The sequence below is a fragment of the Trachurus japonicus genome, chromosome 15 (genome assembly GCF_045865225.1).
Source record: "Trachurus japonicus isolate A0001 chromosome 15, Traja_1.0".
Taxonomy (NCBI): domain Eukaryota; kingdom Metazoa; phylum Chordata; class Actinopteri; order Carangiformes; family Carangidae; genus Trachurus; species Trachurus japonicus.
Window position 1 is genome coordinate 11,871,325 of NC_140921.1, and position 16,302 is coordinate 11,887,626.

At 40.5% G+C, this 16,302-nt stretch overlaps 1 protein-coding gene across 1 annotated transcript; it reads left to right on the top strand.

The window, feature by feature from the left end:
- Nucleotides 1–734: 734 nt before the first annotated feature.
- On the top strand, nucleotides 735–11,255 carry perp (p53 apoptosis effector related to pmp22). Its single transcript, XM_085799600.1, has 3 exons — nucleotides 735–1,191; nucleotides 6,842–6,982; nucleotides 9,235–11,255. Exons 1-3 carry the CDS (start codon nucleotides 984–986, stop codon nucleotides 9,444–9,446), a joined length of 561 nt encoding a protein of 186 aa, XP_085655726.1. The 5' UTR covers nucleotides 735–983; the 3' UTR covers nucleotides 9,447–11,255.
- Nucleotides 11,256–16,302: the final 5,047 nt, after the last annotated feature.

A 16,302-nucleotide genomic window follows, 5' to 3' on the forward strand; every position in this document is an offset into this window, starting at 1 on the left:
AATTGATCTATTTTACATAACTGCATGAAGTACGCTTCCATAAAGTTGTGTTTTTCACTTGTTTGTGTGTGTGTGTGTGTGTTTCACTTGTTATGTGGGGGAAACTAAACAAAATGGTAACTATGGCAGCAGTTTTACATAGCCTAGTATGTTTCATTTAAAAAAAATAGCAAATAGGTAATACTGCACAAAAGACTTTATAGCTATTCCACAAATGATGATACAGATTTTTTCTTTTAAAAAAAGTCTCAAAAAAGGAAAGTCAAGTTGACTTTGTTTCCAAATCTGTAATGGATATGTTTTTTCCAATTGCCGGTGGTGGTGACTCTATTTTCTTGCACCACCTAAACTAAAGGATATTTTCTTTGGTATCTGATACATTTACTGGGGAAATGCTATGACTACAACTGTACTCACTGTACAGGTTTTCCTTGATCTATATTGCACAGAGATGAGTGTCGTCTTGTGGCAGCTTTGTGTATTGCATCACTATACAAACTCAACTCTCACTCCTTTGGTCTCTCTCTCTCACCCCACCCGCTACCTGTTGTTTCCCTATAATTACAAATCACTCACGTTTACCATCATATTGGGTGTCAGCGCGTCTATTAAAACAGGTGTCTCATCGGTTTCAGTGTATTTCTTCTTGTTGGGGATGTGTAATATGACACAGTGTGCATGGGGCTGGGCTTGACCTGACTCAGCTCCAAAAAAAAAAAAAAACTGCTCCAGCAGACAAGCCCAGCCCTCCAGGTCCCGACCGACACAGGTTGCATTACACAGCCGGGTGGGGCACTTTTACTAAGTAGCCCTGCCTACACCCACATAGCGACATACACTTTACGCGTATAGACGCAACACCACTCTTTCCAAGCCGATATATAATCGTCCGGAGTAGCTCCTCCACCGCGGTGTCCAGTCCAGCTGCGTCTTATCCACTTCTCCAGCTCCAGCTCCAGCTCCAGCTCCTCCGATCGTCGGTCATGTTTCGCTGTGGGATCGCCTACCCCCGCTGCAGGTGGATCGTGCCCCTGCTGCTGCTCTTCGCCATTATTTTTGACATTATCGCCATCGCCGCCACCTCGGGATGGGTGGAGGACGAGGACGGCAAGTCCGACTACGCCAGTATGTGGGAGCGGTGCCGAGGCAGGGATAGCGTGTGGGATTGCAAGTCTCTCATGGAGGAGCACTGTAAGTGTCGGTTTACACCACACATGAACACACAGAGAGAAACACACACACACACAATAGGTCGATTGTGCCAAACAACATTACTGGCAAATGTTTAGATTATAGGGGGAAATAGGTGGTTAAATAGAACAAATTATAACATGGTGTGTTGCTGGGATGTAAAATTAAACTCGAAGTACTCGACCTCTGTCAACAACCTGGAAAAAAAAAGAGCCCCGGCTGAGTGGAGGAGGAAGGCCTCAGGGCAGGCTGAACTTTGGTCCTCACTGTTACCATAGCTGCTCTTTTTTTGTTGTTATCATGTCCAGCCTGGACAAATGACTACAGCAGAGAGAGGAGAGAGGTTTCATGCAAGTAGTTTATACAAAAAAAAAAAGCCTCTTAGTCTTTTACCATGTGAAGTGTGGATGTGTCATTGTGGGAGAAATGCTTATTGAACTTTCTGCCTCGTTGTAAGCCAAGTTTATCCAACTCTCCAAACTGTTTAGTGGACTCTAAGCCACGCAGCACCAGTTTTTACAACAAGGAAAAGCTTTAAAAAGAAGTTAATCCAAATACTGGTACTTCTTACTCAATGAGAGCCAGTGGGAGAAAATGAAAGCAATAGGAAGAGAAACTGGAAACTGAGCTATTTAAAAAATAAATTGATTTGATGAAAAAGTCCTGAACACCCTGGAGATATGTCAGAAATATGTCACCTTTATCAGGTTTTAAGGCACATTGTGATCCAGTATGAGCTGCTGGACAGTGTCGTATCAGACTGATGCAGTAATACACTGGATAAAATCTTATGAAATCAGACGGCAGCTATTATATTAAATCTCCATTCATACACTGTGTTGTCTGTGTCCTTTAAAATGTGCATTACCACAGTCCAGGTGCCATTAGAGGAGAAGGATTTTCAGATGGCTGTTTTACCTCTCACACACGGAAACATTGTAGATAACTGATCTGTTGTGTGTGTGTATATAGACAGAAGTGTGTTAATGAGTTTTTCCCTCTTCAGTGGTGGAGCTCCAACCGACAGCGAACTGAGACATGTTGAACAGTCGCTGTGGGCAAAGCAAACTTCTGTCATACTCCCTCTCTCAGGTTGTGTGTGTGTGTGCGTTGTTCCACACCCATATCATCAACAAAGACGATACTGTTGTTCTTATCACACGCCATGAAGGTTTCCTCGTTAATAGCACGTACTGCAGCTCCATACAGTATCGTCATTAGCAGACATCCGCAACATTACAGACATGGTTTCCCGTCCTTCATTTTCATGATTTTCACCGGTGAGCGCAGTCTTTCTCTGCACAAAACATATACCTGTATCAGAGGAAGCCATGAAACAGGTTATAGCTTGTATAGCAGCGTCTGCAGAGCTCTAATGGTTGTTATTCCAAATGAGTCTCTCTTAACTTGTATGAAACTCTGGTACATGAGTCAATTTGATCTAATGTTGTAGGCTGCAACACAGTAGTCAACAAATCAATCAATAATTCAATTATAACCACAAATAGTTGATAATTGGTCAATTGTTCAAACTGGGTTTCAGGCAAAAAAGGGCGATTCTCTGTTCTCGGATACAATTTACGTAGGTTAAGATTTTGAGGAAGTTGGGCTGTGCAACAACAACGCAACATGACACATTAATGACGTCTCTTTTTAATGACTCAAGTTCAACACTGATGACATAGATCCAGTCCGTGAGACCTGTAAAACACTTGTGTTTACAGTATATTTTGTGTCTTCTGGTCTCATTTGAAGTTTCAGATCAAAACGTTTCGTTCTTGGGCTGAGTTGTGTACTGCTGCTGTTTTTCCACCGCGTCTCCTTTTTTAGTCTCAGCAGGACCGAAGTAGTCGAACAAAAGACGACTACAGCTGCCAGAAGTTCACTGACTGGATGTTTGGTACATTTTCACCCCGAGGTTCCTCCGAGCGTTCCTGAATCACGGATGTGGTCTGAACACTTTGTAGCGGGAAATATGTTGGTGGAGTCAAAACTTAGGAAACAAACACAAACGGCGTAGACGACATGTGCAGATGTAGGATGCAGTGAATACTGGCATTGGACCAAACAGACATTGTGCTGTAGGGTTCAGATGAGTGAATGTGTGGGGACAGGACTAAAACCGGTTTCATGTTTGATCATGTATCACTGGGAAAACATATTTAAAGTAATTATGGAAAGTGATTTATTACTTTCATATAGATGGGTAGGGCAATTTGGCACCAGTGGTGATGAGACAATAAGAAATTCAGATGTCCTAGTTTTAGTAAAGTAGCGTTTGAGCTATTAGAAAACATTTCCCCAACAGCTCATTTCATTATTTTCATTATTGGTTAATTTGCCAACATCAAATAAAATTTTTTCAATTTGATGTTTTCTCCATAAAACATCAGGAAATACCCAGCGTAATTTCCCAGAGCTCCAAGTGGCAACAAATTTAAACTAGTAATTTTCAGCCCTCGATCCAAAAATATTGTTTTTAATAAACTTGAATGGAGAGAGAGACTGAAATAGTATCAAAATGGTTGTTGGCTAACTGAGTAATTGAGTCAGTCCTGAGTAGGAGCTCTTCTCTTTTACCCACTCCTACATGAATGAAGTCACCGCTCCCTCATGGCCACCTCTGTCACTGAAGTCACCAGCTGAGTTAAAACTAAAAGCTTTTCATCTTTCTTCAAGCCGATACCAAAAAAAGCACTTTCTAAAGTAAGAGCTGAAACATTGTGTGCTGTGTTTCCAGTTCCCAGAGCTGCCGACTGGGCAGGTGTCCCATTAAGATCTGTTCAAGGAAAGACTGGGTGCCAACTTGATCCCTGCTGCCTACATGAAAGGCTTTAAAAAAAAAAAAGAGGTTTGATGAATATTATCCTTGACTGTAAGACTGGAACTGAAGGTTTAAAAAGAAAAACCCTTCGCACTTGTAGAACAAACCAATTTGTTTGGTATGCAACATGTGTGGGAGACTTGGTTTGTGTCTAAAAGTGTTACAGTAAATAACCTGTTCCTGTTTCCATACTGACTGACCGTAAACGTGCATGGGGGGCAGCCTAATCTCCTAAGATTTGATCTGATGGAGAAAACAGATGTTAAACAGCTGGCTGGCATTAAGTGGGAGGATTCAGGATGAGCAGCTCCAGTTGAAAATGCGAAGTACAGGCATTTCCTGGGTTAAAGGGGAAACAAACACACAGGAATGAGAACACAATGCAACAATGCTAAGCTGTAGTACACACACACACACACACACACACATCGACTAAAGGCTGAATCTTCTTCATATTCGTGAACTATTGAACCCAAAAATACAAGAACTCTGATATAAATCCAACAAGTGGAGCCTGTTTCTTCTCTTGTTTTCCCGTCTCAATATGAATATGTTAATTTGAAAAGCCGAACTCTCCAGGTTCAGATTGTGCATCACTATCTCCTCAGTTTATGAACTCAAGCAGTGCAGTGAAGATGGATGTTTATGAAGTTTAAACGTCGTTAAATCCACCACAGTGCAGATGAATGACGCATAATAAAGATGTCAGAAAACCACAGTTGGAATGCTAAGCTGATTATATTTATCATTTTGGGTTTTGGTTTTACTCTCCGTGCGATTTAAACAGAAATGGTCTTGACTGTATCTTCAGTCAGGTTGCCATGGCACTAACAGTGACAGTAAACTAATGTTTGCTATTGTTTTGAGGCCGTAACTTTCACAGTGTGTGGGAAAGTTTGTGTCTAGCCTCGAGGGTGGCTCACTATCACTCACGTGTTATTTTGTTGGGTAGTCTAATCTGGAAGAGGGATAATTAAAACAAAACTATGGTGGAGTTTCTCACATTAAATAGTTTTTGTTTGTTTAAAACTCAAGATAAGTCTGACAGAAATAGACTGGTCCTGACATGACAGTGCTGAGGAGTTCACAGTGGAATGAAGAGGAACAGTGTGCGGTTGCCGTGCTCGAACGCCACTTAACATTATTGTGTGTTAAGAGATTTAGCCTGAACCAGTTGAACTAGTCCGGTGTGTGTATGTGTGTGTGTGTGTGTGTGTGTTTCTCTGTCCGTGTCCATGTGTTCACGGTGAGAAAAGTGCCTCGGGCTGAGGCAGGTAGGGCAATACTTGGAACGCACAAACACAGTTGTCATGAATAATTTAGGGTGTTGGCTGATCCAGTTACAGCGAATTGGGTGTAATGGTGTGTGTGTGTGTTGAAAATTCGCACAGTGGGTTTGGCTGGAGTCGTGTGCAGAAAAATGTGAGGTCTATCTGCATAATTTTAAATGAGATTAATCATTGTTTTGTGTGTTGAACTTTGACTTGGATGTTTTTAAATGGAGATTAGATGCATAGAATATTTTTTTATTTTAATCCCACATGACACCATGAAACTGCTCAGAGCACAATCAAACAAAAAGCTGAGATACGTATATGTATTTAAGATATGTAAATGCTACAAAGCATCTTTCTATAGACTTCATGTGAAGCAGTTCACATCTGTCATCTTTTATATAGTTTTAAACTCAAAACATCCACGACCACTCTTTCTATGTGAGTGTCTTGCTTCAGACAGTTTTTATTTTATAGAGGCTGTGTCCTCAGGTTGTCAGGGAATGACAAAGAAGGCAAGTGCGTGGTGAAGGGTGTGGAAGGGTGTGTGTGCAGCGAGTAGACAGCTACCCCCTCTCTCTCTCTCCCTCCCTCCCTCTCTCTCTCCATATCCTGCCTGAACTTTAGTACACTTGTGGAATGTGCTGTCATGTGTCCACCACCGCTGTGAGTGGTGCGAAGGAGGGAGAGCTGCAACAGTGACTAACGACCACACAGACGCAACACAATACAGTAGATGACGGAGTTAATTCCCAGGCAGGAACCATGTATGCTGTAATGCTTCCCACCTCGGTCTGACTGACACCTGAAAATATTGTCTAATAATAATAATAATAAACAGTGGTAATGCTAGTATAACATTGAATTAAATTGAATTCCTTTTATTGTCATTCATACCAAGGTACAAACGAAATTTAAAATGCAAACCTCCATGTGGTTTAAAAACATCAATGAAGATAAAAAAAGACATACACACAATCAACAACGATAAGACAGTAAAATTCAATATTGCACAGTTCCTAACATAAAGAAAGAAAGACGTGCCATGAAGATATCTGTTGACGTAAGGCAGAGACATCTTATTTTCATGTCTACCATCTTTTCAGAAGAATCTGCAGCTCTTGATTATGGGCTGTATACAGTCCCAGCAGTCTCGGCTCAGTGTCTACAAAGCACTTGCTGTTGTAAAGCTCGCTGAACATCGCTCAAATGAAGCTGTCAATATATATATGTTTTTTATTAACTCAGCACCTCTCATCTGGACCGCGGTGTCGGGGGAACAATGTTCAGTGAAACTTGAAGAGAAGGAAAATCAACTTGAAAGTATAAAAATTGAGGGTGACGTCGTCGTGTTCACGTATTCCCGGCGGAAATTATGATCCCCGCCTCGACTCGGTGTCAGTGTAGTGTGAAAATGTTTCAGGGTGGACGTGACAGGACTGTAATTTTAAGAGTGACCACTCTGTGTACACTGAGTTTGAAAAGTAACACACATCACATTTGTAAAGCATGCAACTGATTTGTCTGTTTGTGTGTTTGTGTCCTTCTCCAGCTTGGGCCCAGGCAGTCGCTGCTTTGATGATCATCGGCCTCATCGTCCTCGTCATCGCCTTCATCATCTCCTGTGTGGCTCTGTGCTGCTCGCTCAACATCCCTCTGCTGCCCTTCATAGGAATACTGTTGATCGTTGTCGGTAAGATCTCTCACGCACGCACACACACACAAACACACAAACACACATGAATAGAAAATAGCAGGCGTAGATTGGCATCCACAATAATCCAGCTGCAGTTGCAATAAAGTAAATGAGATGTTCTGTAACTGATAACAAACACGCCTCAGGGTTTACCACCTCAGTACAGTACTAACATGTACAGGCCTGTGTGTTTGTTTTAAAGTGTGTCGGAGAACAAAAGTCAGGGCTTGATTCAAAAGTTTGATTTGTGCAAATGAGAGAAGGAGAAAAAAAAACTGAGTGGACAGTTTTATTGGGACAACTCTTTATCGAAGGAAATGTCCTTTCACAGCTGTAGATCACACTGAGCGGTTAGCACATTGTTTCTAGACAGATTTATTATTGCTGAATTATTCAAGTATCATTTTAAAATGTGCTGAGCCACACACACACACACAGGCAGACACACAGTAATTCAATTGTGTTGCGGTGGTGGCAGATGACACACCACCTTGGTACAGTATGTAAAACTGAAACCGTCTGTGTGGCACCACTGGTGGTAAACACAGCTGGGTGTTCGAGGGCTTTTTTTTTTGTGGACAGGAGTAAAGGTGAACACGATGATGTATGCAAATGTGACATAAGACAAAGAAGACGTTAAGAAAGAGACAGGAAGTGGAAAAAAGTGTGAAAAGAGTGTGTGAGTCGGACATTTTCGGTCAGAGGAGGGAAGGGTGAGGTTTTGGTGTGGCGTTACCACGGCTTTGTCTGGTTTATAGTCTGTTGACTCATCCCCATGCGCAGTCACAGACGCACGCAATTGCACAAACTTTCCCTGCTAAACTGACAGGTGAAATTCACAGGTACTGTGATGCCTGTTTTTTTTGTTTTTTTAAATGTGCCAGAGGGAGTTTTGTTCTGTGTGAAATTGCCTCACACTGCTGCTGTAGCTACAGAGAAATGTACCACTTAGCTCCTAGAAGTGACTCATGCATCAGTGAGAAATGCAGAAAAGAAGAATTAGATCATAACTTAAATTCTAGTTTCTCTCTGTGGATCATGCAAATCAAACTCTGATCATTGCATTGCAGTTATAGGATTTCTTTTTTTTATACAGTCAATGAAATATTCAAACCAAAGTCTGTGTGTGTGTGTTTCTCAACTAGTCCATCAAACTGACACGCCACATCTCGTACATCTATTAAGGCACATTACAAAGATATTAAAGTTATTTTTTGAAAAGTTTGAAGCTGGAGATCAAAAAATTTGTAATGACCAACCAACCAGCTCTTCAGTGGGGTTACGTTCTTTGACAGCTACATAAAGTATTCAGCTTTTCTTAATCTTTGTACTGACTGATGTATCTGAGCTTTGGATAGTAATGGACAGTATAGATATATAATTATTTACTCCTGTTTGGCACCAAATATTCAAACTTTGGTGTTTGAAAAACGCTTGACGAGTTGCTGTTCAGATCTTAACTCTGTGGCCGTAAGTCAATTAATTTATGAACTGGCAGAAAACAACAACAATTTTGATTATAAAAGAAGTATTTAAGTTCTGTATGGAGATTTTGAGCTTTTTTGTCACAGTGAACTGAGTGTCTGTGGGTTTTGCACTGTTGGTTGGACAAATCAAGACAATTGAACATTTTATAGATTGAATAATTTATGGATTAGTGGAGAAAAAAAACAGACTGATAATGTAAACTCAAAACCCCTGAGTTAGGCATTTGAAAATTGTGAAGTGGAAGACTTGCAGTGAGTGGGGTTAAACAAAGTACATGGGGTGACACGCTCCTGGCCTCGCATGACATCAAAAGCTGATTAATTTCCTTTGAGGAAAAATCCAGGAGTAATCAGGGTGAAATCAAATTTGCCCTCTGGTCCTCAGCGAAAAGTTGTTGACCTGCTTTACACGAAAGCGTAAAGGGCTGAAAAACCTCATCACTGTCTGGATGAATAGGTGTCGCACCCTTTTCTCTGGAACCGGTGACAGTCGTGCATCGGTGCCAGCGCTGCGTCTTAGCGTCAGTTCTGATGCTGATTCACCTCCATCTCACTGGTGTTGATTGGTTTATGTAAGGCTTACACAGTGATGTGAAGGTATTTTCACACCCTGGTGTCGGTGTTGTCTGTGTTTCCATCCAGCTGCGTTACAGACTAGAACAGTTTCCTGTTTTGTTTGTTTTCTAACTCGACTTCCATTGATCAGAATTAACGTCCCTCATTCCCTGACCTCTCTCTTTACCTCTGTCTCTCTCTCTGCAGTGATACTCCAGATCATCGCTCTCATCATCTACCCCGTCAAGTTCAACGAGGAGATCTTCGAAGGTCACTACTACTACACCTGGGCCTACGGCTTCGGCTGGGGCGCCACCATCCTCTGCATCGGCTGTGCCATTCTCTTCTGCTGCCTGCCGCGCTACGAGGACGAGCTGAGCGGCCAGTCCAAAGTCAAATACATCTACTCCTCCGCTTAAAGACAAAAACCTTGCACATCCACCCGACTGCAGCCATTTCCGGTTTTCACTCAGAGCGCCATCTGCGCGTCGGCCATTGACACTTTTTTACACTGTCCCATTTCACCAAAGATCCTCGATGGCCCAGTTCAGTTAACGGTGGAAAAACTCCTCCTGCTCCTCTGACATCCAGGGAACACTGGGTGAATCTTACAGGAAGTGAACTGTGGATTGGATGTTACATCTACGTTGATGTACAGACCTATATTTTAGATTAAGTCAGCAATGGTTTTTGCCATTTATATTTTTTCACATTCTGCATTCAACTACAACATATTTCTCATTTTAACTACTGTACTTTTTTACCTGTAATACTCAATGCAAGACCACCCAAGTGCACTTAGTTAAAGGGATGTCATAAAGTGTAAAGAATAGAATAGCCTGATTTTATGTTGGTAAAAGAGCTAAAGTGTTTGTACAGGATGCAAAAAGGAATCATTAGTCATCATCTGGTCTTTGTCCTGTGTGTTAAAATGTTAAAATGAGATTTTTTCAGTTCTTTTTTCTGTATTTTTGCTGTTTAAGGTGAGATGGAAGCAAAGGCTTGGACTCTGCCACTGAATGTAATCTATACATATGGAGATGTATATGTAGTTGAACAGTTGTGTTTGCACCTTTTTCCATGCATATTTTAGTTTTTTTGGACAATTCTCCTCTGCTGTTTCAAAGAATTGTATATTGACTTATTACCAAAGGGGTATAACTGTGGGAGTTTGCTGTGCTGTCTTTGTATCCGTTCTGAACACTATACTAAAAATATACTACATGAGTGGGCACAGCTGTGTGATGATAGGTTGGTATGATACCAAGGAAGAAGAGGTGTTTCTGGCTGAGTGGCATTTGTTGCTTCCGAGTCACTTTAAGCTGGAAGCCAATCAAGATGAATACTGACTTTTAAAAATACATTTGCCTCAAAAGATCATCATTATCATTTTTGAATTTTATGGCAAAAAAATATATCAATAAATCTGTATCAGTCTTCAGTCTAAACTCCAGCATGCTGCCTTGTTTAATAATGATGTCAAAAATGTTGGTTTAAAGGGAACAATGTTAAAGTTGCTCGTTTCTCATTGCTTCAGGGTGCGGGCATTCAGAGGAGAGACTAAAAAAATTTGAATTCCTTGAAAGATGAAAAGATTTTTTTCCATGTAACAAACAGACGACCAATCATGTATTTTCTAAAACAAAAAAAAAGAAGGCATTTGTAAGTTTTGATTATGATGCTGTAGTCGTTTTGCTGTTTCATGAGACTCTTTCAATAATAGACCGTGTCAAACTTGTGCCTTAGATTCTTCATCACGTTGTCTCGTTAAATCCAAATTCAAATGTCAACGGTGAAAATGTGACACTAGGATTTTATTATCTCACTTATCGTCTATGTTTAAGTAGTTAAGTCTGATTTAATTGCGATCCAGTACCAGTGAACTGTTTTGGAAAGTGTGTCCTAGCTTTTTGACTGGTCCTGTGTGTTTAATTGAGGACAGATAAGGACGGACAGATTCAGGCAGGTTTGCACTTGAAGTTACTCCTCCTGTGTGTCTCAGGAGGGAAGCTAAGGTGAAAGATGAGTTTTTTTCGACAGCTGCCAGCTTTTTTTTAATCACTATTAGTCACTATGTGGGTAAACGTTGTTCTGTAGAGAATGTCTGCTTTCATTCACCTCTGGAAATCACCCTGCTATTTTTCTGCTGTAGTATGAATTGATTATTTTTGGTAGTGTGTGTGTATTTTTATTCAATAAAAAGTTTCTTTTTTGAAGAGGTTACAATGTTTGAATTTTCTTTCCTTTTTCTTTTTTTGAACAATTCAGTGACTGTGTTTTCATGTTTCGAGGGGTGAAGAGGCGGAAAGAGGAACAGGAGAGAGTGATAAAGGAGGAGGAAGAGGAAGAAGTTAATTTTAGGTATTTTTGTTTGTCCATGCAAAACTGTCACAGAACTTTTTTTTGACAGTTTTTCTTCTTTGGGCTCCATGTACATTTACTTTGAAATGAAATAATGGATAATGTGTTAAAAGTGCCATGTCTCAGCATTAATTTGAGTGTTTTTACTTATAATCAAAAGAACTGTGTAGGAGGTGTATAGCCCTTTGAAGACACGGTGCCCAAATTGTAAGGATTCAGTGGTATTAGGACACTTTAGCACCTGTTTGTTATTTAACTTTGCACAAAGGAGGTCACAGTGAAAAAGTAACCATTGAAAAAAAGAAGATAAAAATAATTTAAAACAAAATCTGTCAGACATCAAAGTGGTTGGTTTGCCGAAGTCATCTTTTTTGGGAAACTATAACATGTGTGACTTATTTTATATGTCTTTTCTTGTCTCTCTTCTTTTATATGTTCAAAATAAAGAATAATCAATTCAAAAAAGTAAAGAGTAGCAAACAATGTGGTAGAGAGGAGGTGCACAAATCTTGTGGAAACAACTTTTACGACCAGAAGACACTTCACCGATGTAGGCGGACATGTTTCCTTTGTCCTGGGACAAAGTTTTATGAACAGAATAAACAAAATCAACCTCCGTCAACAGCTTCTTACAGCTCATAAGACACCACATCGTCTGTCAAACATGGCGGCTGGTGTGGCCACAGCCCTGTATTGGCAACACTGACATTTGTTTGTGATTTCCCAGCAGACAGAAGCAGCAGGGTGTAATGCAGAGGTGCATGTAAGGATCATACTGCATGGGAGCACAGATTCAGCCAGAGGCATCAAAGCCCATTGGAAGACAGCGCATGATTCAGCTGCACAATAATTATCCTAAACACACTGTGCAAACAAAGCAACCACAGACAAAGAATTTCAAGTGAAGAGGTGGAACATCAGTCACGTGATCTCAGCCAGACCGAGCAGCAGTGAACATGTTTAACCACTCAAGATCCACCGTGTCTGGACAAAGACTTGTCGTTTGCCACCTGTCCAGATTTTGGGGGTGTATAAAGTACCCACACTCACACAGTTTCTTCTACACTGATGAAAACCTACTTAATGCTGACATTTTGGCTCTTCAATATCGTGTGTGTGTGTGTGTTATCTTTCTTCAAACTGATGAATACGTTGAAGCGTCAGAGCCTGGTTAACAAAAAACATGCACCTGTCCTGAGGCCTAGTGGTGAACAGGTTCAGTTTTAGCTTTGTTTATTGATTTAATTTCAATCAGACCGTTATACAAAAATATAAACCGACTCATTTCAAACCACAAACTTTAGACACCTTACCCCCAGGCTAACTCGGGTCTAAGAAAGCTGTGCTAAACAACTAAAAACAAGAGAAATGTGGTACATAATTTGTCATTTGCTACCATTTTTATGAAGAGTTTGAAGAGGCTGCAGCCATTTTTGTTCACAAATCAGGTTTTTATTCACTGTTTAAACTTATTGCTGTTTGTTAGCTGGACTAGAACAAAACGTTTCTGAGCTCAGTGGTTAGATTCTGTTCCTTGGTTGGCCATTTTTCTTTATAATTTAGCCAGAATTCATTGTAAAGTCTAGTTTAGCAATATTAAACTCAGTCTGACTGTCTGTTATCTGCTCCAGTCAAAGTCTGTGTTAGGGACACCGGCCAACTGAGCTGTTCTGTACTGTAAATAATGGTCACACTCATAGGAACAGTCACCAAACACACACACACACACACACACACACACACACACACACACACACACACACGCAGAAGAACGTAGATGATAATAACACAGAGATATGAGTCATGTATTATGACATGCGCACACCCAGAGAGCCACACCCTGGGAGTGTGAGACTTTGCTCAGCATGTCCTGGCAGCTCTGGTTTCTTTGTGAGAGGGGTGGAGGGAAAGAGAGGGAGAGAGGGAGGGGAAGGAAAGAGAAAATGACACAAGGGTGAGGAATACAGTGAGTGAGAGAAGTGGACACACACTTTTCTGCCTGTACGTTTTTCTCACCCATTTCATATGTCCTTTTCATGTCCCGTCTCATTCTACACACGATCACAGGGTTTTATCGTTGGGTGATGCTGCTCCATTGTTCACTATGTGGATTTACCTGCTCAAGCATGTCACACATGCAGTAACTATAAATTATATTGACATACAATGGGAGGGGTGAAAGTTATACGAGCCAACATGAAATATGTTGCAAAGCCAATTCAGCTCACTGAAATCACTCATAGTGCTCCAATATGGCTCGATTGATTTAGATCCAAACAAAATTTGGCTTTACTTAGTTTAAAATGAATGAATCCAGGTTTAAAATGAAGACAGAGTCTGTTGCACCATTTCAAATTAACCTTGATTATTTTAGTAAAGGCATGTTTAAACTTAATCTAAACTCTGTTCGATCAATATAGGGACAAGTGTGCACATGATCGCATTTAAAATTAAATGAATATATACATAAATAAATATATAAATAATCTGAATGCTGGCAGAACATAGTAAGTATGATAAAGTGGTGGAGAGGGGGGTATAACTGCTATGGATACTAGTTAGCTTACTGTAACAGTAGCTACTGGTGATAGCTCAGGAGAAGAGCTCAATTTTATTTTCCTTTGAGAAAAACTGAACTGCCATGTGTAATAGTCGGCTCAGTTCTTTCAATTGGATCTCTCTTAATGTTAAACTGGTTCGGTAAACTAAAATTTAATCTGGTTTAAATTAAAGTTAAGCCTTGTCAGTTTATTTCACCACAAAGTTAATAGACAACATGAAAAAGAAAATATCATTAATGTTTCAACCAACCAAATGATTTCCACTCTGGTTTGATCATTTTGTCTGTAACATGTTAGATTTCTTAAGGACCAAGATTAATCCAAAAGACATGACAAAAAGAAAGCCCCCAAACAAATCTTCAATTTTGAGGAACTGGATCCTGCAAATGGTTTGATTATTAAAATAGATTCAGATTTCAGATTAATTTTCAGTCAAGTGATTAATCTTCGCAGCCCCAGTTAATCACAGGCAGCCAAGTACCAACTAAGTAGGTGGTGGTGTAATGGTGTAATGTAAGTCTCTGTAAATCTTCAGCATAGTGGAGCACAGAAAATGTATTTTTATGTATTTATTTATGTAGGCTATTTGAGTGAATTGTAGTTTGTTTTTATACCCCCCCCCCCCCCCCCCCTCCAAACAGTCTGATGCTTTACCAGGTCAGGTGTGCTTCTACACAAAGGCCACTAGAGGTCAGGCTTGATCAGTAATTCAGTATTAGCTTCTTCTTTTTCTTTTTCTTCTTCTTCATCCTTCATCTATCCAACCCACACTGCTTCCTCTCTCCAGGTTCAACAACAACCCCACCCCCCCTCCCAAAAAGGAGAGAGAGACAGAGAAAGAGAGAGAAAGAGAGAGAGAGAGACAGAGAAAGACACAGAGAGAGAGCTACATCACAATGAAACACTGTGAAGTGAATGTCAACCCGCACCCTCATCACCCTACACAAAGCTTTGTCAAGTGCTTGTTGTCAGTGGGGGTGAGTTTGGTTTCGCTACGCCTGCGAGGTGCTTTCCAGCGAGATGAAGAGCCAGAAGAAAATCGAGATGTTCCCCTTCACAGTTCTCCCCGTGCAGGGTTCTCCCCACGGTTCTGCCACCTCATACCGGGACAGGGCCTCCGAGGCTTTTGGGGCTCTGATGGAACGATCTGGGTTCAGAAGTCACTGTGCGGGACTGGCCACACTGTCAGATCACAAGAGGCATATGAGTCTGGATTAGACATGCATAGGTGTGAGACTTATACATTAATGTGAACCGCCTGGATTACTAGACAGTCGTGTGTCTTGTCTTCTTGCCCCACATGTTCGGTTGTTGTGATCTTCATAATAAACCTCAGGAGAATGTGCTGTTGGTGTCTCTTTCCACACAGAGCAGGCCCAGATCATGCTCTTTACATGTGGGGTGCAGCTTTTCTTGCTTTTGTTTTATTTTCTATCTGATAACTGCATTATTAAGGCCTTAACCTGCCCCATGATGGGATATCGGTTCACATCCAGGCTTCGTAAGCACTGGCACAATAGTTTGCACTGTTTCTTTTAAACTAACAATGACAAATTACTGTATTTTATATTATTTGTTTGGTTGTTTGTCTGCTTTGTTTTGTCTTGTATGTTAAGTGTGTATGTGTATGAGAGTGGACCACTTTTTTGAGTCCATAATAAAGATTATTATTATTCTTTTATTTTTTTGAGCAAACCACATCTTCTATACCGCATGTGAGCAAAAAAGTGCAGTAAAGTGGTCGACGCTCAGGAACCATAGCTGACGTCAATTCTTTTGTTTAACATTGTGAAGGTTACGATCAGTCAAAGTCCCAGTGAGTCAGACCCAACTCATGTTTTAGCGTGTTTCTGAACATCTCTACTCTGCCTGTGACCTCCGCTTCCTTTACCAGAGAATAAATCAGTCAGATGGCGTCAACACCACTTGGCTCTCACATGGGACGTTTTATTAGGCAGCAATTATTACTGATGATGTTTTTGATTAAAGACAGGATGACATCATCAACAGCTTGTTCATGGGAATCGAAGTCTACATGCATTTAATCATTCATACGTCATACCTATGCCTCATTTTTCAAATGTTTTATTGTGTTTTTGAACAGCACAAATGGACATTTAAAGGCTATGGTGTATGACATATGGAAAAAGTATTGTGCTTTCTGATTAGCAGTGTAAGAGGAAGTACTCAGATGACTTATATAAAAGTGGAATAACCACAATGAGTTAACTTCAACTGCATCATCTTATCTTCTCTCATTTTAACATTTTATATTTCATGAGTTTATAAATGAAATACTAATTTGTAAAGTAACTACTGCTGTCAAATAAATGTAGGCCTAAAGAGCCCCTGC